At 39.8% G+C, this 13,145-nt stretch overlaps 2 protein-coding genes and 1 pseudogene across 3 annotated transcripts in view; all 3 read right to left on the minus strand.

The window, feature by feature from the left end:
* Window positions 1-3,964: 3,964 nt before the first annotated feature.
* LOC146478701 (uncharacterized) lies at window positions 3,965-5,128 on the minus strand (annotated as a pseudogene).
* Window positions 5,129-5,343: 215 nt separating this feature from the next.
* Window positions 5,344-7,332, minus strand: LOC146478702 (kelch-like protein 36). The gene has a single exon (XM_085112301.1). The coding sequence runs from the start codon at window positions 7,319-7,321 to the stop codon at window positions 6,194-6,196; it is 1,128 nt and encodes a 375-aa protein (XP_084968427.1). The 5' UTR covers window positions 7,322-7,332; the 3' UTR covers window positions 5,344-6,193.
* Window positions 7,333-9,480: 2,148 nt separating this feature from the next.
* LOC146478703 (cell growth regulator with RING finger domain protein 1-like) overlaps window positions 9,481-13,145 on the minus strand; it is a 3,887-nt gene continuing 222 nt past the window's right edge. The window contains exons 1-6 of one of the 2 annotated variants that reach the window (XR_014865156.1): window positions 13,100-13,145; window positions 12,312-12,540; window positions 11,297-11,471; window positions 10,699-10,809; window positions 9,715-10,333; window positions 9,481-9,678 (exon numbers count right to left, since the gene is read on the minus strand). The exon at window positions 13,100-13,145 is cut by the window's right edge and continues 222 nt beyond it. Coding sequence is in view for 1 of the 2 variants with exons in the window: in XM_085112302.1 (XP_084968428.1) it covers window positions 9,920-10,333; window positions 10,699-10,809; window positions 11,297-11,471; window positions 12,312-12,540; window positions 13,100-13,145 (975 nt within the window). In the remaining variant the exon portion in view is untranslated. The other variant, XM_085112302.1, reaches the window with a different exon arrangement.

Consider the following 13,145-nt stretch of genomic DNA (forward strand, 5'->3'; position numbering starts at 1 on the left):
TCGCTGCTGTGAGGTGCAATCACTTTTATCCTGATTCGTTTGATATAGCCTCGTTATTCTTGGCTCATTTTAGCTTGGGATCAAATTTACGAAACCATTAATTGTGTTCTAATTATTGCTTCAATAGAAAATCCTTTCGTTTAGAATCAATACTTGGGATTCATTATTCATTCCAGCTTCATAACACCACACCCAAAGTAATAACTTTGACCAATCACAACAGATGTATCTATTTATTTATTTTATTTATTAATTGTTCACCAAGAAGGAAGAATACATATATCTTATTCGATGGTTTTACATATAATACGCACGGATATTTTGCTAGTTGCGTAGTATTTTTTGGCTTTTCTTTTCTAGAAAGTGTTTTGAAATACACCCGGTATTATCTATCTGTCCATCAGTTTCAGAACGTGCGAATGACGTAAACAACACAGAAAGCCAGTGAAATATCTTTGTCCGTATTCGCTCTGTTGGAAAAAACCGGTCAAACCAGGACACTACAGTGAATTACGATCCTATATTTTGCGCGTTCTCTTGACCTTATTTGGTGAATTGACATAATAGTGGAATAAATGCCATATTATTACAAGGTACCTGAGTTTACATTAACATAAGAAAAGGATTATAAAAGTGTAACACAATTCAGTAATAATAAATACAAAAATTGAATGGCGAAGAGGCCTCCAGAAACCGGCAGGCTTATACAAGGGAGATCTCTTCACATTCTTATACAGTGTAAATAAACGAAACCAAGGGAAACATTGCCTAATTTAAAGGTCAACAAAAAAGTTGAACATTTGAAGCTCAATAGAATCTCAGAACTTGTTACGTCTTTGGGTAGAGAATTCCAAACTATTAGTCCTTGAAAAAGAATGGCGAATATTGTAATGGAAGCAATGCAATTAACCTGAATCAGAAATACACGTGAATGGCGCCAAGCGCTGGAAAAAGCGTGCGAGCAAGGCACAATATTAGTTTGGGTTTGGCTTCTTGGTCGAGAAAGTGACGTGAATTTTGCTAACCACTCACAGCGCATAGTAAAGAAAAAAACGAAATTAACCTCAACAATCAATAACATTCCGGTAAATTAATATTATTCTCCTGTTCACATTGTTAGTCAACCAGCAGTAGATCCTCATAATTTAACAGAGTACCTGCATTGATTCTGAGACCATTTATCTGGAGAATTCCAAACTCCAGGATCTGTAGGGTAATGTACTGTGCCATTACAGGCTGGTCAAACATAATGACTGGTACCTCAGCTGATCTCTGGGCTGGACCAGCAAAGTATCCACATGGGGAGTTTACTTCGAGCTTTTTGTTGCCATCACCCCCTCTTGTACGTGCTGTGAATCCCTCAGGAACAGCCTCCATCCCAGCTCGGATCTCCAGATTCCTTAGTCTATCCCACCCGCCGTCTTGACGGTTGATGATGGTCAATGATGAGATGAGAATTGGAGAAGGCAGCTTCACCTCCCTCTCATTTGCAGAGTGATAGAACGAAAGATGATTGTTTGAAATTTTTCCATCTGCTGCCAACTTTGGTCCAAACTGAGTTGGATTTTCACTCCACACCGAAGAGCAACGAAACTGGAAGACCAGCTGCTCTTTTGGTATTGACATAAATCTGTTTTTCAGTTGATTGATGAGCCATTGTTTCCTTGTCATGATAGTCGGTCGCTGTTGCTGCCAGCGTGCAACTTTCATAATCATCTGATTGGGTGAAATCGTCAAAATTTGTTTGTGGTGAAAGGTTTCTTACAACAAATAACACACCCGACTCAACCAACCGATCTAAGCCTCGACTGTCGCCAATCTCCATTACACGGACGTAATTGGATTCGTCAATGTTTCTGATGATATAGCTGGTGCAAATATCAATCACATCTGTAAGATTGATGAAGTCGGCAAACGTAAGTACATCTTGAGCGTTGCTGCCTGTCAGGTTGACTTCATGGGTATACAAATAATCGATAGAACTCTTGATCGCGTCAAGGGAAAAGTCTTGAAAGGTCGTTTCACTGGCTGCTGGATTAACGCGGAACAGGCTGGCGAAGTATTCACTTTGGGATGCAAGAATAAACTTGTGAGCTTGAATTGCTACGCCATCTTCGTCTTTGATGGTAAAATCGTAGAACTGTTGTTCTCGTCTTTTCTCGTGGTAAGTTTTAATTTTGTAACAGAAGTTCCAGATGTGCTCACTTCCAGCTCTGATTCGTACGGCCGTCATCTTGGTCGGCTATATGCTGTACTGACTACCCGATGTCATACCTGGAAGGGAAGCCCCGCACCGTCAACTTCATTGGCGCTGACCAAAAAGGAACGCGGTTCTTGGGACGGGAATGTGCCCAACTGGAAAACGAAGAGGAAGCACCCTACTCGAAAACGAAGCACCCTCTACTCGAAAATAAAGTACCGAAGTCGAAAACGAAGTATCCTCAACTCGAAAATGATGTACTCAAGTTGAAACTCTAAAAAATCCGATAGAAACCGGGAAAACCCCAACATCGAATAAATATGGGTGACAAAAATAAGGCATTCAAGCATTCATGCTGTTTTCAAGATGTTTTCCTTCCTACACCTACAACGATTTTCAAAACTCGTTGTTCCTTAGGTTCGGTTGAGCAAATCACCCCGCGTGACGTCACCGCTTGTATTTTACTTTTAACAACATTGCTTGGTTTCAAGACTTTGAAGCCAATTATAACTCAAACACAATAATGAAAAGATGAGCAAACAATGTGTCAACTTGTCTGATATTTTTAAAAATCGTTGCTTTGAAGCAGCCGGTTATTTCAATGAAGATTATTTATTTTCCTGAAAAGGTTACTATCACAATAAACGTAGGACGAAAAACATCTCGTGAAGAAGCTTGGATCCCTATTTTGTTATTAACCTATATCTATGTAATGTTGCAGGTGTTCGTGTTTAGTTTGCCTGGTTTCGTCAGACTTCAGTTTGCTGCGTTTGCGGCTCAGGTTCGCTTCTACCAAGCTTTTGAAATAAGTATGCACCCTGATGGTTTTACAAATAATACGCACGGATATTTTGCGAGTTGTGTAGTATTTTTCCGAACCCCTTCGGTGCTCGAAAAAATACGAGCAATGAACAAAATGTCCGCGGGTATTATAAGTAAAACCATCGAATAAGAGATTTATTATTCCACTATAAAAAGATTTTGTTATTTTTGCTTTTCCTTTTTTAGAAACAGTGTTGAAATATATACGGCATTGGGTATCTGTCCATCAGTTTCGGCGCGTGCGAATGACGTAAACAAGACAGCAAGCCAGTGAAATATGTTTGTCCGTCTTCGCTCTGTTGGAAACCGGTCAAACCAGGACACTACAGTGAATTACGATCCTATATTTTGCGCGTTCTCTTGACCTTATTTGGTGAATTGACATAATAGAGGAATAAATGCCATATTATTACAAGGTACATGAGTTTACATTAACATAAGAAAAGGATTATAAAAGTGTAACACAATTCAGTAATAATAAATACAAAAATTGAATGGCGAGGAACCGGCAGGCTTATACAAGGGAGATCTCTTCACATTCTTATACAGTAAAATAAACGGAACCAAGTGAAACATTGCCTAACTTAAAGGTCAACAAGAAAGTTGAACATTGTTCTTTTGAAGCTCAATAGAGTCTTAGAACTTATAACGTCTTTGGGTGGAGAACTCCAAACTATTAGTTCTTGGAAAAGATTGGCGAATATTGTAATGTAAACATTGCCATAAACCTGAATCAGAACTTGAAGCAAATACACGTAAATGGCGCCAAGCGCTGGAAAAAGCGTGCGAGCGAGGCACAATTAGTTTGGGTTTGGCTTCTTGGTTGAGAGAGTGGCACGAATTACGCTAACCACTCACAGCGCACAGTAAAGCAAAAAACGAAATTTACGTCGACAATTAATAACATTCCGGTAAATTAATATCATTCTCATGTTCACACTGTTAGTCAACTAGCAGTAGATCCTCATAATTTAGCAGAGTACCTCCATTGATTTTGAGACCATTTATCTGGAGAAATCCAAACTCCAGGATCTGTAGGGTGATGTATTGTGCCAATACAGGCTGGTCAAACATGATGACTGGCCCCTCAGCTGATCTCTGGCCTGGACCAGCAAAGTATCCACATGGGGAGTTTACGTCCAGTGTTTTGTCGCCATCACGCCCTTTTGTATGTGCTGTGAATCCCTCAGGAACAGCCTCCATCCCAGCTCTGATCTGCAGGTTCTTTAATCTCTCCCAACAGGCGTCTTGTCGGTTGATGATGGTCAATGATGAGATGAGAATTGAAGAAGGCAGCTTCACCTCCAGCCACGGGTGCATCTCATTTGCAGAGTGATAGAAAGAATTATCATTGTTTGAAATTTTCCCATTTGCTGCCATCTGTGGTCCAAACTGAGTTGGATTGTTGTACACCGAAGAGCAACGAAACTGGAAGACCGGCTGCTCTTTTGGCATTGACGTAAATCTGGTTTTCAGTTGATTGATGAGCCATTGTTCCCTTGTCATGATAGTCGGTCGCTGTTGCTGCCAGCGTGCAGCTTTCAGAATCATCTGTCTGGTGAAATCGTCAAAATTTCTTTGTGATGAAAGGTTTCTTACAACAAATAACACACCCGACTCAACCAACCGATCTAAGCCTCGACTGTCGCCAATCTCCATTACACGGGCGTAATTGGATTCGTCAATGTTGCTGATGATATAGCTGGTGCAAATATCAGTCACATCTGTAAGATTGATGAAGTCGGCAAACGTAAGTACATCTTGAGCGTTGCTGCCTGTCAGGTTGACTTCATGGGTATACAAATAATCGATAGAGCTCTTGATCGCGTCAAGGGAAAAGTCTTTAAAGGTCGTTTCACTGGCTGTTGGATTAACGCGGAACAGGCTGGCGAAGTATTCACTTTGGGACGCAAGAATAAACTTGTGAGCTTGAATTGCTACGCCATCTTTGTCTTTGATGGTAAAATCGTAGAACTGTTGTTCTCATCTTTTCTCGTGGTAAGTTTTAATCTTGTAACAGAAGTTCCAGATGTGCTCACTTCCTGCTGTGATTCGTACGGCCGTCATCTTGGTCGGCTTTATGCTGTACTGATTATCCGATGTCATACCTGGAAGGGAAGCCCCGCACCCTCAACTTCACTGGCGCTGACCAAAAAGGAACGCGGCTCTGGGGACGGGAATGTGCCCAACTCGAAAACGAAGACGAAACACCCTACTCGAAAACGAAGCACCCTCAACTCGAAAACGAAGTACGGAAGTCGAAAACGAAGACGAAACACCCTACTCGAAAACGAAGCACCCTCAACTCGAAAATGAAGTACGTCTCCTCCCGCAGGCTGCTGCGAGGTGCAATCACTTTTATCCTGATTCGTTTGATATAGCCTCGTTATTCTTGGATCATTTTAGCTTGGGATCAAATTTACGAAACCATCTTAATTATGTTCTAATTATTGCTCCAATACAAAATCCTTTTGTTTAGAATCAATACTTGGGATTCATTATTCCTTCCAGCCTCATAACACCACACCTAAAGTAATAACTTTGACCATTCACAACAGATGTATTTATTTGTTTATTTTATTTATTAATTGTTCACGAAGAAGGAAGAATACAATGCCATATTATTACAAGGTACATGAGGTTACATTAACTTAAGAAAAGAATTATAAAAGTGTAACACAATGCAGTAATAATAAATACAAAAATGGAACGGAAATGAGGCCTCCAGAAACCGCCTGGCTTATACAAAGGAGGTCTCCTCGCATTCTTGTACATTGTAAATAAACGGAACCAAGTGAAACATTGCCTAATTTAATGGTCAACAAAAAAGTTGAACATTTTTCTTTTGAAGCTCAATAGAGTCTCAGAACTTGCTACGTCTTTGGGTACAGAATTTCAAACTTTTTGTCCTGGGAAAGAATGGCGAATATTGCAATGTAAACAGTGCAATGAATCTGAATCGAAACACGAAGCAAATACACGTGAATGTCGCCAAGCGCTGGAAAAAGCGTGCGAACAAGTCATAATTAGTTTGGGTTTGGCTTCTTGGTCGAGAAAGTGACGTGAATTTTGCTAACCAATCACAGCGCCGCATAGTAAAGCAAAAAACGAAATTAACCTCGACAATCAATAACATTCCGGTAAGTTAATATTATTCTCTTGTTCACACTGTTAGTCAACTAGCAGTAGATCCTCATAATTTAACAGAGTACCTCCATTGATTTTGAGACCATTTATCTGGAGAATTCCAAACTCCAGGATCTGTAGGGTGATGTACTGTGCCATTACAGGCTGGTCAAACATGATGACTGGTCCCTCAGCTGATCTCTGGCCTGGACCAGCAAAATATCCACACGGGGAGTTTACCACGAGCTTTTTGTTGCCATCACACCCTCTTGTACGTGCTGTGAATCCCTCAGGTACAGTCTCCATCCCAGCTCGGATCTCCAGATTCCTAAGTCTCTCCCAGCAATTGTTTTGACGGTTGATGATGGTCAATGATGAGATAAGAATTGGAGAAGGCAGCTTCACCTCCAGCCACGGCTGCATCTCACTTGTAGAGTGATAGTAAAAAATATCATTGTTTGAAATTTTCCCATTTGCTGCCAACTTTGGTCCCCAATTAGTTGGATTTCCACTGTACACCGAAGAGCAACGAAACTGGAAGACCAGCTGCTCTTTTGGTATTGACATAAATCTGTTTTTCAGTTGATTGATGATCCATTGTTCCCTTGTCATGATAGTCGGTCTCTGTTGCTGCCAGCGTGCAACTTTTATAATCATCTGTTTGGTGAAATCGTCAAAATTTCTTTGTGAGGAAAGGTTTCTTACAACAAATAACACACCCGACTCAACCAACCGATCTAAGCCTCGACTGTCGCCAATCTCCATTACACGGGCGTAATTGGATTCGTCAATGTTGCTGATGATATAGCTGGTGCAAATATCAGTCACATCTGTAAGATTGATGAAGTCGGCGAACGTAAGTACATCTTGAGCGTTGCTGCCTGTCAGGTTGACTTCATGGGTATACAAATAATCGATAGAACTCTTGATCACGTCAAGGGAAAAGTCTTTAAAGGTCGTTTCACTGGCTGTTGGATTAACGCGGAACAGGCTGGCGAAGTATTCACTTTGGGACGCAAGAATAAACTTGTGAGCTTGAATTGATACGCCATCTTTGTCTTTGATGGTAAAATCGTAGAATTGTTGTTCTCGTCTTTTCTCGTGGTAAGTTTTAATCTTGTAACAGAAGTTCCAGATGTGCTCACTTCCTGCTGTGATTTGCACGGCCGTCATCTTGGTCCACTATATGCTGTACTGACTATCCGATGTCATACCTGGAAGGGAAGCCCCGAACCCTCAACTTCATTGGCGCTGACCAAAAAAGAACGCGGTTCTTGGGACGGGAATGTGCCCTACTGGAAAACGAAGAGGAAGCACCCTACTCGAAAACGAAGCACCCTCAACTGGAAAATGATGTACCGAAGTCGAAAATGAAGCACCCTCAACTCGAAAACGAAGCACCTTCAACTCGAAAACGAAGCACCCTCAACTCGAAAACGAAGCACTCTCAACTCGAAAACGAAGTACCGAAGTCGAAAACGAAGCATTCTCAACTCGAAAATGATGTACTCAAGTTGAAACCCTAAAAAATCCGGTAGAAACCGGGATACCTCAACATGGAATAACTATGGTGACGAAAATTAGGCATTTAAGCATTCATGTTCTTTTTAAGAAATTTTCCCTTCCTGCACCTACAGCGATTTTCAAAAGTCGTTGTTCCTCATGTTCGGTTGAGCAAATCATCGCGCGTGACGTCACCGCTTGTATTTTACTTTTTAACAACATTGCTTGGGTGGGAGAGGGAACAGGCACTGTTACAAGACTTTGAAGCCAATTATAACTCAAATTATAACTTTAAAAGACGAGCAAACATTGTGTCAACTTGTCTGATATTTTTAAAAATCGTTGCTTTGAAGCAGCCGGTTATTACAATGAAGATTATGTATTTAAACCGGAAAAGGTTACTATTACAATAAACGTAGGACGGAAAACATCTCGTGAAGAAGCTTGGATCCCTATTTTGTTATTAACCTATATCTATTTAGTGTCGCAAGTGTTCGTGTTTAGTTTGTCTGGTTTCGTCAGACTTCAGTTTGCTTCGTTTTCGATAACCTTGGGCGCTTTCCATTCGACGTAACTTTCGAAAATTTCGGGTAGGAATCGAATGGAACAGGATCTTTTCCGGAAAAGATTTTCGAAAATTTAGGACAGCCTTTTCAGTGTTCCCTAAAAGTGGAAATCTCGGTATTTTCGAAAATTCTCGTGTTCCATTCAAAAGTTTCCAGTCGGACTGTTTGAACACGTACGATAAACGGCGTCAAGAAGCCTGAGGCAAAAACTGACCACGTGATGACCGAGTGTAAGCCCGTTCCATTCGAGACCCGAAATTTCCGAAAATTCAAACTGAAAATGTTTGGTGAATAAAAAGCACCATTATTGTCTTTTCACTCGGCTATTCCTGTTTTCCATGTTGCCGGGCTGTCCCCACCAACAGCGTAGCTCCACTGCTCACTGCGCATTCTGATTGGTCAAAAACCTATGGTTGATTATACTGATAATCTCATAAAAATTGTTTTTGACTTAGTTGTTTTATACATTTTATTTTTATAGATTAGTATCTCCCTTTTTTTTACAATAACTGTCCAAATTCCCGCACGCTGATTGACTCGTAGCTGTTGTCTATAAGAATACAGACAATAAAAAGGACGTCAGATGTAAGGGGCGCGCTTTCTCAACGAAAAAAATAGCCAATTCCGCTCGAACGTTTTCCATGTTATTGTAAAAAACAAATCGATGACATGGCCTATACTCTTTTAGCATACCTCAGTGACCGAGTATCGCGTAACGCGCAATCTGATTGGCTACACAGGTGCCGTCTATCGATCGATAGACGACAGTTTGTCAGAGCGCGCGCGATTTAGCATGCATCATTGCACAAATGTATCAAAATTTATGAAATATAAAGCTTTTTTTCTTCATAGATCGATCACTGAGGTATGCTAAAACAATTAGGCGACTCGCTCTCGGTTTGTATCGCCTTTGATAATTGGCTAAACTATCAGCCGATAGAAACCTCGAGCTCGCCGTCTAATTGTTAAATAGACCATAAAATGACGGCATAAAATGTTCAAAACTTGGCAGTGAAACCACTTGCCTGCAGCTCATGGTTCCACTTGAGTTTTGAACATTTTTTGACGTCATTTTATGGTCTACAAGAGTGTAGACCATAGAAAACTGCCGTCGATTTGTTAATTGTTTGTAACACATCTTTCAATGTACTATAGGGAGGGCACTTTGATTGAAGGGCTCGGTGCATTACCACACTATAGTGCATTTTACGTTCCTTTTTGGTTGTTTTAGCTCAGATTTGCAATTCTATTCCTTCAAAAACGTTACCCCGCTGTTTTATCCGCTGCTTTGCGCGTCGTTTTGTGATTAAAAACGGAAATCGTGCCCATAATTATAGGTTCTTATTGTACGCTAATCGCAAAGCCCGAGTCCTTCAAATGTTTAATACGACTCCGTGGTGAAATAGACCACATTTTTTTATGGGTTAACCGAGTTGGGACGTTGGGAGAACACAAGAAAAGCTTGAAAAATCACTCCCCTCCTGGTGGGTTTATTACTTCATTGAAATCTTCAAAAACAAGCTTAAGACCTATTTGTTCAGAAATAGATACTGTTAATTTGTACAGCTTTTGTTTGCGATATGACGATTTTCTTTTTATTTACATGTCACATTTATTGCGTAAAGCACTTTCATCATTCCCATGGAAAGGCGCTATAGAAAATGTATTTATTATTATTTATTATTATTACAACGCACTATCACTAGCTTGCCGAAAATACACCTCTTAGAATTCCTCCCAATGACATCCTCTTTAGTTCACTACTGGTATCAGACTCAGCATCGTCAATAAATGGCTCATCCTGCACCTTGAAGTACGAGTGGATGAGTGCTCGGCACATGGGACAAAAGTTGAGCTGTTGAAAACACAATCCACATGTACATGCATGTCTGCAGGGGAGAAAGGCTCTTGTAACTGGCAGAGATCGGCAAATGATACACACTGCATTAATTAACTCTGATGACAAGGAAGGTGAATTGCTGTTGTTAAATGATGATGATGATGATGATGATGATGATGATGATGATGATGATGGCACTCTTTGAGTTGGTGAACCTTGACTGGATGGCAGCAACTGTGTTTCAGTAATGTCATCACTTTCTACCACAAACAGTTTCTGTGGATTGAAAAGAATTTACACCAAATATATAATTAAACATACAATAGAGATGATACAAAGGAGGGCAGCTCGCTGGGTTGTAGACTGATATGATTCATTATGATAGCGTTACTGACATGCTCCGCAGACTGAATTGGAAACCCCTGGAAAATAGGCGAGCTGTACATGCTTGCCAATGTTGAATAAAATGAAAATGGTTTAGCATTTTTTGATGATTGTAAACTTGAACCGATGAGACACAGGTACCAAACTCGCAACCACGACTATGCTTATAGGCAGCCTACGGTTACAAGGGCTAAATTTTTTTTTTTCATATCATTGATGTGGCTTAATGTAATCATTATGATGCATGTAGACAGTACCTTCATGCTGTAAATGTTTCCTTCAGCAGTCTGGACACACTGCTTCACTATATTGCTGGTAAGTTTGCCAGCTGAAGAGTGTAACACTTGCACTGCTGTGATGAGGGCCACCTGCATAAAATGAAAGTTATAAAACTAAAGCAAATACAATCATGTAATCAGCATAAAGGACGGGAACATGTGTTCGACCAAGTCACAACTGTTTTTGGTTTGCTTCTCATTGGTTGAGAAAGTGGCATGACTTTTGCAAGCCAATAACAGACTGTAAAAGCAATACCAAAGCAAATGGGAAATAACAAATGTTTGGTTTATCAGCAGTGTTGATAACTAAAGGTAAATTGGCCTCCGTAAAGAGATTCAAGCGCTGAAGTTTTGAGTGTTTGCCCTTCATCAGGACAAAGGGCTAACCCTCGAAATATCAGCACACAAATCTCTTTATGGAGGCCAATTTGCCTTTAGTTATCAACTCTGTTGATAAACCAAACATTTGTTTCTACTCCCCACCAACGTAGCACCACAGTTTCTTTCGAAACTAACCCCTTTATCCAAAACGAATTACTTTGATACTCAATTAAAAACTGCTCAATCGTTGTCTTACAATGTCTGAGGGTTGCTGTGGTCCCAGCTCATCGTCATTCTTGGACATCTCTATGGTTACTACCAGTGTGTACAGTAAGTTATCACTGGCTCCTGCAGTGTCATTTGCTAATGATCCAAATTTCACATCTGTTGGAGGCACGGGTATAATTTCATAATCAGATCCACAGTCATAACTAAAGAAATTCAGCAAGTTAAGGAAATGCTACCAAATGAAGGTCAAATAAATGTATCCTGAAAGCTTAAAGAAAAAAAATTGACAAGTTTTACCATTTACTGTTCTCGGCTCAGATTGCAAAAAGTCCATTATAATATTTGCAGGGCCCAGTGCAAAACCAACGTTAAAGTGATGACTTGGCTTTGGCATCCAAATATCTCCAAATTTGCTCCAATTTGGCATGTATAATAACACCATCATATACAGACCATATGAGAGCTATCATCTCACCTGTAATTTGTATAAAGCCCAAAAAAATGACAAAGATCTGTGGCCTTAAGATCTCCTAGATTAGCCAGTAGTTTTACTAATAGTAAACCTAATACCTTTCACCTAATACCTTTTACTTTAAGTAATAGTAACCTAAATCTTTTACATTTGCCTGCATTAAGAATGGAAACGGCCAGGAGATCCTTCTATTATTATGGAAGTACGATTTTTAATAATCACTGTAAATGTACATAAATTTAGGCTCTGTATAATTTATGTCTTTTTTTGTATATCTCCTTTTATTGTGTATTCTATGTTAGGTAATGACCTCAGGGCTCCTATTGATAGCAGAGATGCTTTGTAGGCTCCCTGAAGGGACTACCCTGTGGTCTTACCTATTTATTTTTTTGCTTTTAAAATGTCAATCAATCAATCAATCAATCAATCAATCAATCAATCAATCAATCAATCAATCAATCAATCAATCAATCAATCAATCAATCAATCAATCAATCAATCAATCAATCAATCCATCCATCCATCCATCAATCAATCAATCAATCAATCAATCAATCATAGTCAAGGATACAATTCTGATGCACTTCGCTCCTTGTATGCACCCTGAAGGAAATGTTCCAGGGGAACAGCAGCTATACTTGGTGATTCTTCCAAATCTGAGTCATTGTCACTGTTTTCAGAATCATCAAAGGTGCTGTTTTGCTGTTTACAAAGAACTGAATCTATGGCATCCTTCCTTACATCCCAATAAAATGTTACATAACAGGCAGCAGTTGTGTTCAGTAGAAATTCAATTATACCTTGAACATGACAAAGAATAACATCTGCGGTTACACACAGCATGAAAAAAAGTAACTTCTCTTGGTAATTTACATGTTGTACATTAAGGTCAGAATTTAAGGCTCTTTGAATCCTTTGTTTCTGTTGCATTATTTCAGATGAAGGGCTTGGCACAGGAGAGGCATACTGTGCATTTTTGGGCTTGAAACCTCAGTTGCTCCAAATCAGTTCTATTTTGGCGTACCAACTTAATATCGTGAGAAAACAGTTCTGTATTTAGATTTTGAGTAACCTTGTTTTTTTTTTTTTTTTTTTTTCTGAAAAAGCAATATTAAACTAAAGGTAATTCTTGAATTAAGGCCTTTAGGTCAAACCTAAACACCAAAATATATTTTGTTTAATGATAACCAGAGGTACGACGATCACCCACCCTCCGTCACTGTTAAATGGGAGTCCCTTCTCCCTCTCCCCGGGGTATTAATAACCTGGGGACGTACCCATATAAATTGGAGACGGGGCCGCCATTTCTACGTGGTCATTCGATCCACAGTTAAACCGTAAAATTAAGAAATGAATCACCTATTGTGGCAGTTGTTGTCGATCTCAACTTATCAGACTTCAATTT

Source organism: Pavona decussata, unplaced genomic scaffold (assembly GCF_977016875.1).
Source record: "Pavona decussata unplaced genomic scaffold, jaPavDecu1.1 SCAFFOLD_64, whole genome shotgun sequence".
NCBI lineage: Eukaryota > Metazoa > Cnidaria > Anthozoa > Scleractinia > Agariciidae > Pavona > Pavona decussata.

Excerpts from the sequence above, each read along its gene's own strand:
- LOC146478702 (XM_085112301.1), bottom strand. The coding sequence starts at position 7,321 with ATGACGGCCGTGCAAATCACAGCAGGAAGTGAGCACATCTGGAACTTC.